The sequence below is a fragment of the Monocercomonoides exilis genome (genome assembly GCF_001643675.1).
Source record: "Monocercomonoides exilis strain PA203 chromosome Unknown scaffold28-1221067, whole genome shotgun sequence".
Taxonomy (NCBI): domain Eukaryota; phylum Preaxostyla; order Oxymonadida; family Polymastigidae; genus Monocercomonoides; species Monocercomonoides exilis.
This window is the reverse complement of record NW_027150573.1, coordinates 1125022-1146116: the sequence shown is the minus strand read 5'-3', so window position 1 is coordinate 1146116 and position 21095 is coordinate 1125022. Positions and strand designations below refer to the sequence as shown.

Below are 21095 nucleotides of genomic sequence, written 5' to 3'. Positions count from 1 at the left end.
TTCTTTTGAATACTAAAAAATATAAATTGGGAGATAAGAACGATCCGGGAATAAAATTAAAAAATGAATGAGGAGACCTCAAAAACAAAAATAACACTGGAGAAAAGCCCCAGATCGGGACAAAAATATGTGTAAAACAAAGATGATGAAACTAGGTGATGTGAATTCACTAAAAAACACTCTTCTCAAATAATATCTGAATTACCTTTCCAATCCAAAAATTGAACATATATTTCTTTAAACTTATAGACTTTATAATTCAACAAAAAAGTGCTTTCACTTAGAAGCATAAGGTGCCATTCAAATGAAAAATTCTCTTCCTTCTTTCCTTCATCGAACAGCATTTAACCATCTGAAAACCTAATCAAATGAATCTTCAATTATCAATCTTCAAAATCTTTCTACTTTTTCTTCAAATGCTCGATGAAAGTGAAAGGCGTCAAGAATTCAGAGCCAACTACAAAAACAAATGAAATTTTAAAAACATAGAACATCTTATTGGAATAATAGACATACCAATATAGACAGGGCTTGCATCTGGGTCTTCTCTTCTGAACTCTTCTGCTGCACGTGCCTCAGATGCTGTCACACCGCCAATCACAAATATAATCAGCGGAGGTCTCGATGCTCCTGTTGCTCTTCCTCTTCCCTGTTGTGATGGAGAGATAAAGTCACAGAGTAATAAAATTAAATAAAAGATTGAAATAAAAAGGAGATAAGGAAATGGATTAAACATTTCAATTTTTATATAAACTAAGTCATAACAAAAAAAGAATATTCTTCTCTTTCTTTTTCTTTCAATTTCGCATTCAATCAATCAAACCTTTGATCTTCCAGAGGCCCATCCGCTTCCTCTGTCACGTGACTGGAATGATGTGCCGCTCAATTCTTCTGTTCCGCTGACCACTGGAAAATCTCCATCTTGGTTCTTTCTGTCAAAATAGTCCTGAGTGAATGAATGAATGAATAGTGGATATAATTATAATTACACATAGAAAATGTTCATAAATTATAATAATTATAAAGAAAATTTTAAGTTCACACAAGAATTATATCTGAAATGAGTGGGCGGAAGATATCGTTTTCGTATAAGTCATCTTCCTTTTCTCTTTCGACCATCCTCACTCTCTGTGGGAACCTGCTCTTCATATCACTTTTCTCCTGAAAATACAAGCGAAACCACAAGAATGCAATCATTTATCAAAGATAAAGATGTTAATAACAACAATAAACAACAAAATGAACGAGTTATGAAAAGACGAAATTCAAATTAAAAAAACAAAAAATAAAAAGATATAAAATTTGTGAAAAGTGAAGAGCTAAGCAAACCGCAGAAGGGATAAATCCAAGTGAAATAAGGGAATTCAGCACTTCCTTTTCATCTGCAGTGAAATCAGCAGCTTGACTCAGCTCCAATTTAGTAGCCTCATCCACTTTGTTGCAGAGCATCATATATACCGCACACAAACGCACTTTGTCAATCGGACTGAATTTTAATCAAATGAAGTCGATTGAATTTCATGTGAAAAATTGCAAATTAAATAATAATATTGAAATGTTTTAAAAGTCAGTGCTGATTTCAAGACTAAAGAATTGTTGAATACCGCAATGTTGTTTTGGACAAATATTGCACAAGTTTCATTCGTGTTTTTGTGATGTCTGTGGAAGTATGTGAAGAAAGAGAAAGAAGCATTTCCTGTTGGAAGGAAGATGCTTCTCGGAATTCTCTCTTCTTCTGCTCGCCCATCAGAATGTCGAGCAAGTGCAAGTGTTGATTGAACTAAATAGAATCAGTCATTGTTCATCAAATGCAGATGGTTCATTTCAAGTGAAAGGGAAATAGAAAAGCGATAAATCATTTGATAAACCACAGAATTCAAATAATTCATTTTTCAAAAGTCAACCAAACCTTTTTCTTTCCTCTTGTAAATTCTGGGAGCACATGAATGTATGATGTAGGATCGTCTATCTTTTGTCCCTGCAACAACACAAATTAGGAATTTCATATTTGTTAAGCAATTGTTAAACAAATAAATAATCAGAAATTTTGGACAGTTGAGAAAAGTTAAATATAAAAACATAAAAAAACTAAACAAACAGCTTCTTTCGCTTTGACTGCTGCAAATTCATCTCTTCCTTGCCAAATGTTGAATTCCTTTGTGATGGATCTGTGTTTGCCAGCAAGTGTTTCAAACATCATTTGAAAGGAAAGAAGTTCAAATCAAAATGAAAATAAGCATTTCAAAAATGAGTCGCAAATTGAAAAGCAAAGAAAGACAGGCAAATAATAAGCCATTCATAATTGAAATGATGCAAACTCTAACGCTTCAGCCATGAAGAAGTGTCTGTATTTAATCCAAATAGGATCGTGTTCGTTTAGCAAAAGTTGATCTGCATCGTCTGCAGATGATGATGAAGATGAAGAGGAGGAAGAGGAAGAGGCATATGAAGAAGAAGAAGATTGCTGTGAGCATCCCTTGCTGAGACTAAAAAAAAAGAAGTGTTCGATTATTCACAAGTGAAATGAAAAATGAATCCAACAGCAATTATTTCCGCATACTCTAACAGTCTTTCGTTTTCGAGTGAGTTGTCGCTTTTTTTCTTTCCTCTTTCGAAAAAGTCCATCACAAGTCCTTCGTATGTGAAGTCGATTGCCAGAGGAGTCAAAATATCTGACATTCTGTCTACAACAAAAAGTGTTGCTTTTTCAGATGGCTGTTCGAAAAAGATAAAAGTTAATTGCAACAATAAACACATAAATAAATTGTAAGTAAAAAATTTATTCAACGGAACACATATTCTTCAAATATTTTCATTTTTCAACAAAAATACATCATTTTCGCCCTCAAAGAAAACCATCTCTCTTTCTCGATGCTTGATCAAGACATATATTGAATTTCACTTTCCTCCATATTTTTCTTATCTTTTTTTTAATTTATTTCCTCTTTTATGTCAAAACTTTCTTCAAACCTTCCAGCCAAGCATCTGCTTTGCATTTGCAATGTTAACTTTTAGTTGATTGGCAAATGTAACAGTTCGGTCAAATCCACTTTGAAATCTTATTGATGGATCAACATCCAATGCTATCAGCAGAGATGTAAGCTTTTCAAATAAAATAACATGAAGGGAAAAAAATCCAAATATTTGAGTTTCAAGTTTCGTTCAAATTAAAATTCGAAAGATCAAATAGCGTTTCACACTTGACATCTAAAACGTTGCAAAAATACACTGATTCCGGTTCCCCTTTTGACAACCTCAGGAATATATCTTTCCTCTCCAAAATGTGCAACAAAAGGTTCTTCAATAGCGAAGTCCAAGCTAGCTTCGCAAAGTGTTAAACAATGTGAAGAAAAATTAGTGTGGCTTTTTATGGTTGCAATGTGGTCATTTGTCATTCCCGAAGCAATAAAAACATGAGCAGCTCTGTACATAAACTTTGGAGCTTCATTGACTTCAGGTGTTGTAGATGAAGATGAAGCCGAAGCCGAAGCTGAAGCTGAAGCAGAGGAAGCGCTACCAGGAAGTGGATTTGTAAAGTCTTCCAGCATTTTATCAAGGGAGTTTGAACTGATGAAATAAACAACGTCACATTCCGGAAATGGCTTTCTATCCAATTCAATGTTTTCAATCACTAAATTTATAATATGTAAAAGGGGAAAATATTGCTTATAAAGTAATCAATGATTTATGTTAAGTGCAATACAAATTAGAGATTGTTGATAAAGTTCATGTGAGGAAATTGCATCAGTAAGCACTGATGTCGTAACTTTGTCAAGAACCAAAATCTTTGGTCCTGGGTATTTCTCATTCAATGAGCCGAACATTGTGTCAAGAATCCCTTTTAGAAAATAATAAATATTTTAAATTATGACAATAATTGCAATATTCCAAACTTTCCCGAGTCTTATACATAACGGAAGACTGATTAAGTACAGTCATCGGCGAAAGCGATGGCTTAAATTCAATTGGGTTTGCTGAATCGCTCATGGAAGTCAATAACTAGTTTAATAATTTTATGGATCTGTTATGCAATTTTCGATCAGAATTAATTGTTCAAATTTTCTCTTCTGATTTTAATTGAAACACTTTCATTTCATCTCACTCTACATCATGATTATTTCTTTTTCCGATGTTAATTTTGTGAAAAAATTTTCAAAATATTGAAATTTTGCGAATGAGAAAAATCGAGTCTTATGTGTGGCTATTTAATTATTCGATAACTTAAATTTATTATTAATAATGATTAAAGAAAATTTCGTTAAAATAGCAAATATAAAATTTTATGTTTCGTTGATTAATTGGTTTTTTTTTTTTTTTTTATTCGTTTTGCTACAACATTTTTCATATGAATAAATGAGGGAAACCGAGAGAATGGATATTTGAAAAGAAATAAACAAAAGAAAAGAAAAGAAAAGAAGAAAAAGAAAAAAGAAAAAATGAACAGAAACAGAAAAGAAAACAATTTCTCATATGTGAAATAGAAATGATGTTAAAACACGAATTTGTTTGTTTTTTATTTTTTGATAATAACTTCAAAATATGTGAATGCATGGGTGTTTATTTTTGAAATTATATTTTTTCAATTAAATATTTTCGCTAGAGATTTTTCTTTGAATATCAACAAAAAAAACACAAAAATAATAAAAAGGCTTATGCAAAACATCTTCATTTTTCAATTTTAGCTAGAACATTTATTATGGTAACAGTTGTGATAAAATTAGCATTTGAAAATAAAATTTCTTCCCAAAGGAAAACAATCTTTGAAAAAACAACACACCGATAATAGTTATGATTTCAATAATAATCACCCACATCGAAAACAATTGCACAGATTCTGACGATTGCTTCAAAAAATTGTTCCTGATATTATTGGAAAATATTTGAAAAAAATGAATACATAAATCAATATTGTCAAAACAAGATATAATCTCATCGATAATAATAAACGAAAATCAATATCACCTTTTTTCAACATACAAACATTTTTATCTTTTTTTCAATCATTTTCAATCGAATATAACTATTTGGCAAAATTGACGTAATCACATATGGAACATTTATGTGAAAAGATCATTCAAATATAAATCAACCTTTTGAAAAAATGCAGAAAGAAACAATACACCGCAATCTGAACTCATGAAGTTTATGTATTTCATATCATCTTTTGTTGTTCAACACATGTTTCTGTTGCTGTTATCTCCAGGTTCAAAAAAAAAAAAAAAAGCATTATATATAAAAAATTTTTTCAACAATCAAAGTTCAAAAAGAATTTGAACAAATAAGATAATAATCACAATTTAATTTTGGACACATCTGCACCAAAGTCTATAATAAAAAAATCAAAATATTCTTTTGTTTCTGCGTAATTCATAATCAAAGTCGGAACATTATTTTCATCGGTTTCTTCAGTTTCGTCATTTTCAGTTGTAATTATTTCTTTTTAAAACATTAAATGTTGTTTTTAACAAGTGAATTTTTCATATAAATATCGGAAATGAAGTGTCTCTGATCATTTTTCTAAAAATATTGTCACATAGTCATCAAAATATTTATCTCAAATTTCATTTCAAGTTAGTATTTTTAAAAAAAAACTTGACAAAGTGCTTTTTTTCAAATTTGTGCATATTCCGCTTTCTTTATCCACAAAATTATAATAGTGGCAAGCAGTGTGATTATCAAATCCTAAAGAAAACAAAGTGCTTTTGGCTTTCAATTTGTCTGAGAAAATGCCTGATTCCAAGATTGTGTAACTTTCGATGATAAACATAAATAAATTTGTTTTCGATTTGGATGATAATTTTTGGAATCATATTATCCCATACAAAATATTCGGTTCAAAATATTCTCTTGAATATAAATCAATGAACATTGAAAAGTGAAAAGCTTATCAAAGACATTTTTATCTTTGATTCGGTCAAGACTTTTCGTTTTGAAAACAACAATAATTCTTTTTCTCTTTTGAATTTATATTAGCTATCAAAAAACGATCATTCTTCAAAAAATGAACACCCCGAAAAAAGATTTGATTACAAAAATAATCACACATTTTTTACTCTTTCATTCAACCTTTTTATTTTCTTTCCAACGTGCTTTCATTCCATTCTTCCAAATATGCAAATCTATTTCTTTCTTTAACATTTTCATGATTTTCTTTTTAGTGGAACTGTTTCATCTATTTTGGTAGTAAAAAAAAGATCACTAAACTTTTCAAAAGATGTCTTCCACAATATACCATGCATATTCTTCCAATGGAATAAAAATCCACAATAGTCTGTTTTGAAACATCAGTCAGTGAAATGTTTTGTTGTATTTCAATATCTTTCAAAAGAACAAAAATAACATCATTTTTTGTTCAATAAAAATATTTGAAAATTACAAAGAAATAATCATTAATTATAGTTTGTTTTTTCTGCAACTATCTCGAGTTTTTATTTATAAATTCTTTCTTTTCTCACGGTTTTTTCTTTTCGTTTTTTTTAAAAACTAAAATACATTTAAAGAAAGTTCCAAGCAACTTCAAAAATTTGCATATTAAATCCTATTATGTTTTTCTCAGTCGTAATAATGCTAAGTTTCTGTGAAAAAATATTTTTGTTTGAGAAAAATGCGTTTATAACGATTCATCAAATATTTTTAATATTCTCCAAAATATCAGTTATGAAATTTTAATTGCAATTATTTTTTTTTAATCTCGTGCTAATGGAGATCGCATTTTTTCACAATCAGATCCATTTGCCAAAAAGTTATTAAAAATTCAAAGCGATTATGTCTGATGTTGCCTGTGATTGAAATGTGATCATATGAAAGATTTAAAATTCAGAAATGTTTCCATTGTCTTTTATATCGTTTTTTTCAATATTTGGATTTGAAACAGTTAAACGATTGAGGATGAATACATCAAATATATATTTTGTTCATGAAAATAGCTTTGAAAAATGATTGTTTGCAGTTTTTCGAAAAGGTTTTCTAACCATGTCATGAAAATGAAAATAAAACGGATAAACAATTTTTTTTGAATAATTTATTCCATTCTTTTTTTTTGACTATTCAATTCACACTTTTTCTGGAATTGAATCTCATTGACAAAATAACATATCAATTATTATGCATGAAGCAAATGAATTATATAATGAACAACAATTTGGAAATATTAGTGGCGTTTAAGAACATATTTTTTATCTTATAAATCGAAATACAAATTCTGATGAAATCCAAAAGGAAATACACAGTTTGTTTCATACAGTTTTTTATTTTATTTTGAAATTTTCATTTCTATTTGATTTATGGATGAAATATATTTTAAAAAAATGATCGTTGTCAACTGAAATGTAATTATGGTAATTGAATAATTTTATAAGGCAAATGGCAGAAAGCTCTTCGCAAGTTTGAGTTAATTATTGACAATATTATTTGATTCAATTATTATTATTAGAAAATGAAAACAGAGAAAGAAAAGATGTTGTCAGGAGAGTTTTTCGAAGCCTTTGGGTTTGCTCTTGAACATATCAAAATTTCGTTTCATTGCTTTTGCTTATAATAACTAATTGCTGTCAGAGAGGATCCAGAACTTAGTTTGTTGAGGGATGAGTGCATTTATGGTTTTTGCCCTGCTGTATGCATTTTTTAAAATAGAAATTATTAAAAGTCATTATAACTTTCTATTTTCAATTAAATTCAGTTAAGTTATGTTATGCAAGATCCAACAAAATCAGTATGCTTTCTGGCACATATTATTTTGAAAAAATAATTGTAGCAATTTTGAACAATTTATCAATTTAGGCTGCCGAAAAAAGGGTTAAAATTGAACAACTTTGCCGTGAGCACTTTAAGGAATTTGGGGAAGGATCAACACTCCTTCCACCATTTGCCACCGATTACTCTTGCTTTACTTCAATTGGAAAAAGAGTATTTATTCAAAAGAATTGTTCATTTTTAGATGGAGGAGGGATTACAATTGAAGATGATGTATTTATTGCACCAAATGTCAAGTTGATGACAATAGGCCATCCCATGAGAGCTTGTGAAAGACGAATTCAAAGTGCAAGTGGGCACATGTACAATATTGGTGCGCCAATTCACATTAAACATGATACATGGATTGGGAGTGGTTGCATTGTGAAGCCTGGCATTACCATTGGTGCTCGCTGTGTGATTGGTGCAGGTTCTGTTGTTACTCACGACATTCCTGATGATGCGGTTGCAGTTGGAAATCCTGCCAAGGTTATTCGAATCATTGATAACCGTGAAGTCCTTGATATTCCAACACTGGAAGCAGAACTGGCTGCATTGAAAGAGAAAGCAAACGCAACTGTTTTCTCCATTCGCTCACTGGAATTCACACTTTCTTTGCAGAAAGAATTGCAGAAATCGAAGTAACACCTTTATTTTCATTGATTTGCTTCTTTTTTGTATTTCAATGAAATAATATTTTTTTTTTTTTGATAGTTAAACCATTCATTTAACTGATTTTTGTATATAATTTTTATGTAGCATTACCAATTTTCTCGGCTGCAAATGCGCAGCATATATGTACCTTTATTTCTATTTTTGACGCATCTTTTGCAGCAATTATCAGTAACCAAATTCTCAAAGAAATTGCATCATAATTTATGCTTTTTTGTATTCCTGGAGAAACATCAAATAAAGAAACAAAAAATCATTGCGTCGTCATCATCAAATCATTAAGTTAATATTACAGAAAAAGAATATCATTCGGAAGTGAAAAAAAATTGAGAAGATAATTAAAAACTTGAAAAAGGAAATGCAATTTTTCCTTTGATTAAATAAAAGATAAAATAAGTATCAAAAAACAGGCTTTCAAATCTTTTATTTTATAAAATTTGATAAAATATAACTCACATTAATAGATAAGCCAAATGAAATAGATAAACCAGAAAAATAATAATCATAATTATTCAATGAATTATAAGAAGGTACAATTTAATGCGAAAAATATAAAAACAAATTTGTTATTTGAATTCTGCTAATGGACAACTTGACTTTCGGAACAAACATACAGACCAATGAAAGTTGCTTTTTTTTATTAAAAAAATACTCACAAAATACAATTTAAAGAAAACATGTTGCGCTAAACAGTTTATACAACATCCGACACATTGAATGATTCAGATGATATTTCATCGACATTCAAAGCATCTGTGTCAGACTTGACAGCACATCTACAATTTCATTCATTGTCGGGCGCTGATGCGGAATGGGGCGCCAACATGCACACATCAGCTGAGACAGGAAATGAGGGACACCCGAATCAGGGCGAGGAATGAGCAGACGGCTGTTCAGGGCGGAGTCTGCAGAAGAGGCATCAGCAAAAGAAGAAGGCGAGCGAGATGAGCCATTGCTACTGATGCTGCTGCCATTCAACACATTCATATTTCCACCCATCCTTCCAGTCACATCACTCTTGTATTCGCTTTGCCACTCTCCTCCTCTGCCTTCTCTCATCACATCACTGCCAAACTGCCTCTGCTTGCTCATCTCGATGCGGGAGTCAGAGACAGAGTAAGGTGAGCACATGTTCATTGAAGGGTGCTTCAGTGCATTCAGCTCATCCACCTGGAATGGCTTGTGTCCAGTGAATGTCTCGTGGAGGATGATGCCAAATGAGTAGACATCTGCCTTCTCATCAATCAGCTTGCAGCCAGCCACAACTTCAGGTGCATCATAAAGAGACTGAGAGAACGACAGCAGAGGAAAGAGGGAATAAGTGGAGTGGCGCTGAGGATCGGTGAGTGCTGTGCAGAAGGCACATCCACACTCCAATTCATACGAGGGAGACGATGAAGACGATGAAGCAGATGATAATGAAGAAGAAGAGGAAGGCGATGTGGAAGTGGCCAATGATAATGAAGTCAGCGAAGATGAAGACATGTTTGATGATGAGGAAGATGTTTGAAGGTGTGGACGAGCATAACTCCGTTTGCGAGCAAAAGAAGATGGCTGAATTGTCAATGGCGATGCATCTTTGCGTGTTTTGTCTCTGATTTGCGAATTGTCTGGATTTTGCTTCAGGAACATGTCATTTGAGGGATACAAGCTGCTTGGCAGAAGACTTTCTGAAGTGGATGAAGTAACATTCACCGAAGGAGCAGAAGAAGGTTGCATGAATGAAGAAGAAGAAGAAGAAGATGCAGATGGCAATGAGGAAGGAGATGAAGAAGAAGAAGACGAATTTGAAAGTGAGCATGCTTTCACTTCATCTGCTGGTGGAAGGAATGTTATTGAATAATCCTCTTCACACTCTTCGTAGTTACTAAGCTGAGATGCTGTCAAACAAGCTTCTGTTGATTTTCTGCTTCCATCTTCATTTCTCTCTTTCTTTTGCTCACTGCCCATTCCATTCATTTGCATCTGCTCTTTTTCATTCATTGTCAGATTCAGGTCATCGCGAATGCAGTAAATGTCATGTTCTTTCCCTGAATTAATAGCCAAGTCAGCTTCTCTTTTCTCTTCCTCCAACATCCTTCCATTCCCATTCCTCTCACTTCCCATCTCTCTACTCTCCATCTCTTTGCGGAACATTTCTTCTTCTTCCTTCTCTTCCTCCAACGTCATCTCAAATGCATCGCTATCCAACACAAGCGCTGCTTTCCTTGACTCAGTTCTTGCCTTCCCCATCCATCCCATCAGCCTCCTCTTCATCAACAACTCTCTTCTTCTTCTCAAATACATCTTCTTTCTGATCGCATAGGCTGTTGCCCCGTCTGCCATCCACTCCAACTTCCTCGCACACCCAAAGTCGCACAGCTTCACCCGCAGCTCATAATCAACCAGCACATTCCGCAGTGAAAGATCGCCATGCACAATCTTCGGAGACAGGTCGTGCAGATAGCACAGCCCACGCGCCACGCCCAGAGAGAGGGTGAGTGCAATACGTGGATGCAACGGCATTCGGTCTGCTGATGAAGCAGAAGACAAACTGTCTGAAAACATCCGCTTCGGATTGAGGAGCGAGTGGAGTGGAGAAGGAACAATCATCTTGCTGGCAGCAGAGTCCATAGCAGAAGCACCAGACGAAGATAATCCAAAGGAACGTCCTGTTTTGTTGCCGTCGTTGAGAGTCTTGCGCTGTCTGGAGAGGTCTGCATAGACGATGTCGTGGAGCGTGGTGGGGATGTACTCCATCACCATCATCACCCGCGAGGCATCGGTGATGGTGCCAAAGAGAGGGACGATGTTGGGATGCGACAGACATTTCAGAATTTCTGGCTCAGAGTCATAAATGTGCTCACCAGTGGCAATGTGCAAAGCATACAGGGCAGTCACTGAGGGAGAAGGAGGAGCAAGAGAAGAAGTGGAAGGAGAGGAGAATGGAGAGGAAGAAGGAGAAGAAGAAAGAGAAGAAGAATGTGATGGTGTAGTGGGTGTTGAAGGTGTTGGTGTGAGTGGTGGTGTGAGTGTGGAGTTGGGAGATAAGATGAGAGAAGACGAATGAGAAGAAGATTTGTTGCTGAGCAAAGTTGTCGAAGAAGAAGAAAGTGGATGCGAACGAGTGCTGTTTTGTGAGTGCATCAGACTTTGAGCTGATTGATAAGAAGAAGAAGAAGCAGACGGGGATGATGATGATGAGTTCATATCTGCCCTGCTGCCATATCCAATGTTTGTATTCATCGAATTGTTTCTGTCGTTATTGTTTCCTTTTGCAGATGCATTTTGAGTGAAAGAGTTGGCATTCGGGAAGGCAGCAGAAGGAGGGCTGGGCATTGGCATCTGAAGAGATGGGTTGAGCAGACAAGAGGGAGAAAAGATGGAAGGAGAGAAAGAAGTGGATGGGAGAGGAGTGATTGGAAGAGGTACAAGTGTTGCTTTGCGAAGAAGGTTGTCGGGCAATCTGTAAATTGTAGTGGATGAGGAAGAGGAGGAAGATGATTGTGAATGTGAATGTGAATGTGTTGAAGATGAAGTGGAATAAGAACGATTGCTGCTCTTTGCAAGCAGCGGAGTTGTGTCAGAAACAGCTTCAATTTGGCTGTCTTCTGTTTGTTGTGATTGAGCTTTCTTTGTTTGAGCATCTTTTTCTGTCTGAATTTGGCTGGTTGATGTCGACTTCCTCACAATTGAAAACGAAGGGATGCTGAATGAGGCAGAGCTCTTTAGCTTCTCATTCCCTCGCCACACAGGAACAGCCTTTGCCAATTCCAACAGCTCTTCCACTGTTTTCGGTCGTTCGCATTGAGCATTCCCTCCTTCTGCCAATTGCATCCCATTTGATTGCTCTTGTTCTGAGACAGCTTTTCCATTCAGAATGACATTTGTGCTTGAAAGTGAAGGATTATTTGAAGCATTCCCATTTCCAGCTGAAATGTTGTTAGCATTCTCCAATTGGTTGATGAATGAAATTAGTGAAGCAGAAGCCTCATTTGATGGGTGGGCTTTCACTATCGATTGATTCATCTGGTTTTTCTTTGAGTCATTCGCAGCTTTGCTAATGTCTCCATTCTCTTCATTTCCTTTCCTTTGTGCTTTTGCACTCTGACTGGCAGCATTCAGAACAGAAGGACAATCAGAAGAAGAAGAAGAAGAAGAGGATGATGATGATGATGGCGCAGAGGAAGCAGATGAAGAAGAGGCAGTGGCAGTCATCGAGACAGACACCACATCACTTCTGTAGATGCACTTCACTGCGACCATCAGCCCATCCCAGTCTGCCAAAAACACCTCTCCTGTCGTGCCTCTCGAAACTTGCTTCAGAAACTTCACTTTTGAGCCAGCGATGTCCCACGAGCTTTCCTTGTCTTCGAGAAGAGATGCTTCAAGTGCCTTGTCGTTGGCTGCCATCTCCTTCTTCCTCCTCTCCCGCTTAGAAATAGATAGCTTGTTGCGGAAGACGAAGATAAGTAACAGCAGAAACGAGGAGAAAGTGAAGAAGATGATTGAAAGCACAGCCGGTGTGTGCTCTTTCATGAAGGAAGATGCCACGCTCGGTGCAGATGGCTCAAAAGTGAGGTGGAGTGGAATGAGAGCATCGTCTAAATGGATGACAGCGTGGAAGCGAGCACTTTCAGGCACATTCTTCAGTGTCAAATGGACTGACGGATCAGTCGCTGGATCTGCACTGCACGTCAACTCAGTCTGAATGAGGGAATCTTCTGTGGATGTGGCAAAAGAAGTTGTACTTTCTGACTTTCTGTCTTTCTCATTCGATTTTTCACTCTCGTTTGTGTGTTGGAAGACCAACTCCACCTTCAGTCTGTCTACCAGCCGCTCAGAACAAGTCACTGGATTCAGATACTTGTCGTTGAACTGAATGTGCGACGACACAGAAATAGTTGGGATATCCAAAATATCGCTCATCTGCACATCTGGCGAGTCAGCTAAGACACTCCTGATATCCTTCTCCTTCAGCACTTTTGGCATTTTTCGGAAGATCTTCGCTTTCTCCTTCACTTTTGTGAGCGAAGAGAGCACTTCTGTCTTGCTAACATCAACCTCACCAGCAACAATCAAGACTGTTCCATTCCACAGCGGGTCAAACACCACACGTGTCATCGATGCATCAGGGAAGTTCGATGAATTTGAAAAAGAAGAAGCAGTAGAAGAGGAAGAGGCATCTGCTTTTCTGCGCAGATACTCAGAATATCTTGTGATGATCTCTTCTTCTTCTGCCTCCTCTGCCTTAAGTGCTCTTCCACCCATTCCATTCCTATTTGCCATCTTTCTTGTCTTTCTCACCTCCTCATTCACTCTTCTGCCATTATCATCATCATCAACTGGATCAAGCACCTCGTCTTTGATGATGCCACGAGAAAGATCAACAGTCAATGGCACTCTTCCAGCACGTGTCAAGCGGAGAGGAACAATAAATTCACCTTCTGCTCTTCCACAAGTGGACATACACACATACAATGAATGAGATGAAGATGATTTCGGAAGCTGCCATTTCATAGTAGATTTTGTGAAGTTGCGCAGCCTCAGTTCTTTTGTAGTGTTGCTGGCTGCACTCATCCAGCTGATATTTCCTCCACTCCACAACAGCATCCCTTCCTCCTCTTTTCTGCTCTTCAAATGCCCTCCCAAGCCAAACAAGCCAAAATCTCTCTCCTTTTTCCTCTTGTGCTCCTTCTCCCTTTCCCTCTCTTTCTCCATCTTTTCCTTCACTTTCTCCTTCTCTCTCTCCATCTCACTCAAATTGGGCATCCAACTCGCAGGAATCGACACCAGCACACGCGAATAGGTCTCATCTGGTCTCTGCGAATGACATGCGATGGGATCGCCATTCACTCCCTTCACACGCAGAGTGAGGTAGATCGTCTGCCCTGCAGTGAACACTTCTTCACTCGGAATTGAAGAGGAAGAGGAAGATGATGATGCTGTTGATGTTGATGTTGATGGGATGAGAGAATGGAAAGTAGAAGAAGATGACGAAAGAGAATTCGATTGAGAATTGGCAGTAGACGAAGAAGAAGAAAAGATAGGCGAAGATGAAAAGCAATAAGAAGTGTATCTTTTGCTTATTTCAGTTGGGAAGACGTTGATCGACTGGAAGATTTTGACGTTTCTATCGAGTGAGTGAGTGGCCACAAGGCAATAATACCCATGTTCTGCTATGTCCATGTTGAACTCCACTTGAGAGGTTATAGTTGATGGAGAAGAGAAATAGGTGAATAATGTGTTTGAAGAAGAAGAAGAAGAAGAGGAATAAGATGGAAATGGATTTGGTGAATGAGATGGCAAATCAAACGGATCGCGGCATTTCTTCTTCAGAACAGCAACTGGCTGTCTTCTCCTTCCAGACGAGTCAATCAGAATGCTCTCGTCGCATATTCTCTCAAATTCATCGTTGCTTCTGCTGTTTGTGTGTTCTGAGGGAGAAAAGCGAGTTGATTGTTTTTTGCTCTGAAAAGATGCCAAATGCGATGGCTTTCCATTTGCTGTGCTGTTATTAGCAGCTCTTGAAGAATTGTTGATTTCGTCGTCATATTCGAACTGATACAAAATGAATGAGATGTCACTCATGACAGCAGTGGTGCAGTCGAAGGAGTTTTTGTACATGTCATAGAGAGAAAGAAATCCAATAGCTGGCTCATTTCTCGTGGTGAAGTTTGAATCCATCGAAAAGAGGGAGTTCTCAAACATTACAACAGGCGAAGACTCAAATCTGACAACATCACTTTCAGGGGAGACATAAGTGTCGCCGATCTTCAGACGGAACTGGGCGACGAGGGCGATGTGGTTGGTGGGCGAGTCGAGAGAGAGCTCAAAACTCGGCTTGTGGCACTTTGGATGGGGCGAGGCAGGATACACCTCGTTCTTAAAGATCGGACGCATTGTGAAAGGAACACTGAACCAGTGGACAAGGTCATTGGAATGAGAAGAAGAAGAAGAAGAAGAGGAAGAAGATGTTGTTGCAGATGTTGATTGATTGTTCTGTCTCAAATTCTGTTTGTGATAGTCTAACAGCCATTTTGGCGGAGGAACAGGGACATATTTCTTTCCATTGATGTATTTCACATCTGTTCCATTCACTTTCTCATCTGAATTCCTTCTGCTCTTTTTCTTTTCATCTTCTTTATCATCATCGTCATTATCATCAGTATAGTCATCAGGTGTCTTTGGATCGTCTTCTATCTCAGATATCACCCGCATGCTGACTTCGATGTTCTGCTTCTTCAGCTCAGAGAAGAGTGTCACTTGATTGTCGAAGCTGTCGAAGAGGGCGACTGGAATGAGCATTGTCTCATTCACTCCAACAGGCGAGATCAGAGGGAAGACAAGGGAGGAAGGCGTGTGGACAGAAGAAGACTTCACAAAGATGTTGAAGTTGGCAGGCAGTTTGTTTGATTGGGAATTGGACAATGAAGATGAAGAAGATGAAGATGAATGTGATGGAGCTGAGATGGTCTCCAAGTATTGATCACGAAATGTGAGTACAAAAACATAATTAGCTCTTTTGGTTAGTTTGGCTGAGAAGACAGATGTGTATTTCAGTGAATCGTCTTCATCGTCATTGTTATTGTGATTGTGTGTGTGTGTTGATGATGAAATGATTGTAGAAGAAGAAGAAGAAGAAGAAGAAGAAGAAGAAGAAGAAGAAGAAGAAGAAGAAGAAGAAGAAGAAGAAGAAGAAGAAGAAGAAGAAGAAGAAGAAGAAGAAGAAGAAGAAGAAGAAGAAGATGTGGATGAAGAAGAAGAAGAAGAAGAAGAAGAAGAAGAAGAAGAAGAAGAAGAAGAAGAAGAAGAAGAAGAAGAAGAAGAAGAAGAAGAAGAAGAAGAAGATGTTGCTGTTTCATTGAAATTGCTGTTTTTTCCTTTTCCTCTGCTCTTGTCTTTGAACACCTTCTGGTTGAACGTGATGACTTCTCCTTCGACAGACAGGATATCCACCAGCTTCACATTGACATCTTCGATGTATTGTGTGTCTGTTGAATGGATGTTGTGCTCTGAGTCTGACAGAACAACTCGCACAAACAGATAAGCCCCTGCATCAATAATGCCATGCCTCAGATACGACTCATACCAGTCATGCGGGTCTTCCATATCATTATCGCCTCCATTGGATTGGCTGTTGATGTAATGCTCTTCCACATTTTCTTCTTCTTTTTCATTGCTATTTGATGCTTTCTTGTGTTCTCTCTCCCACCCGTCAAATACAGTCACCCACTTCAATTTTTTCATCTCTTCCTCATCGCTCACATCATGCTCCATCGTTGCCAGCTGCAGTTGTGTGTACTTCAGAGCAGGATACCCTGGCTGCACTTTGACTTTCCACTCGTCGCCAACATTCTCCTCATTCAAGCAGAGGTTGATGGAGTATTTGCCAGGTGAGAGTGAAGAGTACATCCAGTGCGCTATCAGAAGAGATGGATCAGATGCAGATCGTGTCAGAATGGACGTGCTGTCACTTTCTATTGAAGAGTTGGAGGAGGAGGAGGAAGAAGATGGTGAAGGAACATACACAAGCTTCTCAATATGCACCACTTTCTGTTCTTTTATCAGTCTCTTTCTTTCTTCTTCATCGTCTTCTGTGTCTTCCAAGTCAATCCCTGTCATCACCTTCAGAGTGAATTCGTTCAATTCTGCATCGTCCAACACACACGAGCTGCCCACCTTGTCCTTCGTTGAGATCAGAAACGACACACCTTTCGAGTCATCTGGCACAAGAGACCCTTTCACTGCTCCTTTTAAAGGCACTTCTGATATTCCTTCTGATGTTCCATTTGACGCTCCTTTCAAATATCCAACTCCGCCTGTTTCTCGTGGTACCTTCAGCACAGACAAGCCAGGCCACTCAACTTTCGTGTTTTTGGGGTCGAATGAGACAGGATGGACAAGAAACGGCAGAGGCGTCCCATTCAACGCCTCGTTGTTGGCAGCTGGGTCGCAGCGGGGCGAGTGAAGGGAAAGATAGATGGGACAGCTGCGGGCAGATGGGAGCGTCACACGGATGGTGTATTTGTTGAAGGTGGAGGACAGGAGCTTCAGGGGAAGGTTTGTGTTCGTATTTGAAGAAGAAGAAGAAGAAGAAGAAGAAGAAGAAGAAGATGTTTGCGCATTATTCGCTTCAGCATATTCAAACGGACATGCAAATTGAGCCACAATCCAATCGTTTATGTCGAATGCATCGTCTTCTGCTGCTTCATCTCCTGAAGCACTTTCCTTCTGAAAAGAGCTGGTTGTGTTGGCAACTGGATTGGAGAATGGATCGAACAACTCCACAAGCAGATCGACTGATCCACCAGCAGAAACATGAATGGGAATTGTTTGAGTTAAAATGGAAGAAGAAGAAGAAGAAGAAGAAGAAGAAGAAGAAGAAGAAGAAGAAGAAGAAGAAGAAGAAGAAGAAGAAGAAGAATGAGAATTTTGAGAAGGAGCGCTGAGTATACTTTGAGGAGGAGAAAGAGAAAGATCGAAGAGAGAAGGAGAGAAAGAGGAGGAGAAGGAAAAATGAGAAGAAGAAGAAGAAGAAAGAGAAGAGGAAGAAGAAGAAGAAGATGATGATGATGACAATTTCAATGATGCATCAGAAGAACTTGTGTTTGTGTTAGTAACCTCAAAGTCATTGACCTGCAGAAGAGTGACAACAGACATCGATGGGCATATGGACTGAGTGGAAGCAACCAGAGAGATTGTTTTGCTCTCAATCTGCTTCACTTCTGCAGCATCCTCCTTCGCCTGCTCATCCTCAGCCTCTCCGTCGGAGACTCCGCTGTTCATTGTCGCTTTGATGAGATACTCTCCGTTCCGCCACACTCTCAGCAGCAGAACAATCTCGTCGTCTTCTTGCTCGCCATTCGCACGCAGCAGCGGCAACTCACAAGCACTTTCAGCAGCATTCGAAGGCAGAACTCCTTTTGGCGCCTTCTTTTCCTGTTTGCTCAGAGAGAAACTCCCCTTTGCTGCTGAACCTTCAGCTACAGATGCGCTTGGGGATTGTCTATTATGAGTGCTCATCTGCTCGCTTCCATCTCTTGCGAACTCTCCATTTTCAAAGGCCCGATAGCCAACCTCTCTTTCTTTTTCGTCTTCGTTTGCTCTCCATACTTCAAGGCGCGCAGCGAACGTTTCATCTGATTGATGAATTCTTGACTGAAGATCCAATATAACTTCGTTTTCATCTTCCGCATTCTCTCTTGCTGTGCTTGGTTTTTGCTCATCAATAAGTTTATGGGGTGGAGTAATGTGAATTTGAAGTGACGATAAATCAACACCCGTTAGATCTGAGATAACCGTATCATTTGATGAATCGCTAGATGAAATTGTAACACGAAAATGAACAAGAATTATGTCACCAACTGGTAAAGAAATGTGCGAGTCTTTCGTGTACAAAAGAGGGGATGAACATTTCTTTGTTTGTATATACGATATAATATTTGTAGGATCACTGAACATTGGTTGAAATACAAAAGGACTTCCAAGTAAAGAAGATGTTTGAGAATCCAAAGTTAGAGAAGCTGTAATAACTAATATAGGAGAGTGGCACAACTGAGCGCGCATGTGACGCAAAAATAAGATACCAACGCCTCGTTCAATCAAGAATTCACGCTTTACAACAAGTTTTGTATTATCGACCATGTCATCATCCATTCCTTCCATTGAAAAAAAAGAAAGAGTAATAAAAACTTTAGGATGATTTTCTTCAGCAAAAAATATATCTAAATCGTCTCCATTTTCATCATGAAGTTCATAAGGCAAAGAAAAATCTTGTAAAAAAGATTTCGACGATAAAGAAGAAAAATCAACAAAAGACGTGCTTGCACATGGAACCTTTACATCATCTAATTTTGAATTACCATTTGAATGTGCGAAATGAACGATTTCACGTCGAACTGAAGATGTAGATTGCTGATTACAATTCTCGTTGTTTGAATTCGCAAATAAACTATTTTCCAAATAACACAACACCAAAATAAAGCGAAAAAATTCATTCCACTTTTTAAAATAGTTTTTTCGTTTCATTTGCCTCACTTTCAACAACAAAGTCGAATGATCATAAATTATATAATAACATTCATAACATTGTTGAGAGAAAAAATTGATAATTAGCACTTTTTAAAATATTCATTTACAATATCAGATGGTGTTAAAAAATTCGAATTCTATAATAATATGATAGATCGATACTATTCTATTCATTTTTCAATTTTTCGAAGTGAAAGCTATCGAAGGAATTAATGAACAAGGCATTGATAATTTATTATAGATTTATAATTAATTACGGTAAAAATCTTTTATGTTATAATTTAAATTGGATGTTTTGAAACAATAAATAACAGGAGACATATAGCAATTGTGGCGTAATTGATGCAGACGATGGAGTATCATTAATTACTCAAAATTTGTTAATAATTGTTGATGCAACACTGAATGATGAGATTTTTTCGTTTTATGTTAAAGAGAATTGTACAGTTGGAGAGTTTAAGCAATGTTTTTTGCAATTTTTAGGAAGAAATACAAGTATGAAAAAATTTTTTGGTTTTTTTTTCTACAGTTGAATTTTGAATAGAATTTTTGCTACCAAATATTTCTCAATTAACCTTTTCATTTAAAAAGAGGCTTCTTCAAGATGATTCGTTACCACTTTCTTATTTTGGAATTCTTCAATCGCATTCGACTGTTCAGTTAATGACAAAACTGAGTCAAAAACCAAGATCTTCGTGCGATTGCTTTAAAAATGTTTTTTGTTACTTCTGTTCAAAAACCAAAAAGGATGAGGCTCAAAATAAAGAAAGAATGGAGACTGTGCTAATGGAAGATTTAACATGAAAGAAAATTTATTCAAATTAAGTTAATTTCATGCTTGCTTGCGTAATAGGTTCTGTTTGGAAGACCCGCACCCCATTTTGATGAACTAATGTTGAAGATGTAGGTCAAAACAGGGTTATATGCTTGTTGCTTTTCGAAAACTATTTTTTCTCAGTTCTTGCCATTCCAATGTTTATTCCTCATTTTTCATTTTATTGAGCTTTTTGTTTCATGAGCTTCATTTTCAAATTCATTACAGTTATGAATTTATTAGTGCTTACTGACAATGAGAAGTAAGGAATTTGTTAAAGTTCATTCACTTTCTTTAATTTTGATGCATTCAAATATTTTTTTTTTTTACAAATAAATTACAAAGAATAAAATCAAATTATCATATTAAAAAACAATTGTTTCAATAATTTCTAAGGATTAGAATAAATATGTTATGATGATTTTTTAATTTCGTAATTATTGTTTCACATCAATTGCAGAAATTCCTTTCATTTATTAAACAATGAGAAAATGAATTTTTTGTTATTTTTTGCGTTGTTTTTCATAACATCAAATAAGTTATGCGCAACATTAATTTATCAAATATGCAAATGAAGTTGATTATTCAACCCAATTTGTTTATTATTCATTCCCATTTTTGGAAAGGAAACTTAGAAAAAGGGTGTTGAACTCGTTTTTAACAAAATAGATTAAAAAATTATGAAAAGCAGTTACGACCTTCGAGTTGCAAATGAAAGAGGAAGCCAAAAGAAACGTGAAAATGATGCATTTGGAGGTATTGTCTTTAATAAAGAAAATTTTCTTTTTATTTTATTTTATTTTTTTCAAATTGTACAAATCATTGAAAAGATAATATCAATGGGCAGAAAACATGCTTTAAGATT

General features: G+C 36.5%; 3 protein-coding genes across 3 annotated transcripts; 1 reads left to right on the top strand and 2 right to left on the bottom strand.

Annotated features, from left to right (window-relative positions):
• Positions 1 to 3: 3 nt before the first annotated feature.
• MONOS_1181 (Sec1) lies at positions 4 to 3987 on the bottom strand (the record flags this gene model as incomplete). The annotated part of the gene is made up of 14 exons (XM_067864377.1): positions 4 to 457; positions 517 to 649; positions 824 to 946; positions 1045 to 1161; positions 1330 to 1486; positions 1605 to 1780; positions 1910 to 1978; positions 2099 to 2168; positions 2319 to 2486; positions 2561 to 2715; positions 2971 to 3102; positions 3201 to 3631; positions 3704 to 3838; positions 3894 to 3987. 14 exons carry the CDS (start codon positions 3985 to 3987, stop codon positions 402 to 404), a joined length of 2016 nt encoding a protein of 671 aa, XP_067725815.1. The 3' UTR covers positions 4 to 401.
• A 3357-nt stretch (positions 3988 to 7344) lies between these two features.
• Positions 7345 to 8606, top strand: MONOS_1182 (putative Galactoside O-acetyltransferase). Its single transcript, XM_067864388.1, has 5 exons — positions 7345 to 7383; positions 7433 to 7488; positions 7555 to 7612; positions 7679 to 7711; positions 7780 to 8606. Exons 1-5 carry the CDS (start codon positions 7363 to 7365, stop codon positions 8374 to 8376), a joined length of 765 nt encoding a protein of 254 aa, XP_067725814.1. The 5' UTR covers positions 7345 to 7362; the 3' UTR covers positions 8377 to 8606.
• A 65-nt stretch (positions 8607 to 8671) lies between these two features.
• MONOS_1183 (uncharacterized protein) lies at positions 8672 to 19454 on the bottom strand. Its single transcript, XM_067864398.1, has 2 exons — positions 16294 to 19454; positions 8672 to 15858 (listed from the first exon to the last, which is right to left on the bottom strand). Exons 1-2 carry the CDS (start codon positions 19411 to 19413, stop codon positions 9148 to 9150), a joined length of 9831 nt encoding a protein of 3276 aa, XP_067725813.1. The 5' UTR covers positions 19414 to 19454; the 3' UTR covers positions 8672 to 9147.
• Between the last annotated feature and the right edge of the window lie 1641 nt (positions 19455 to 21095).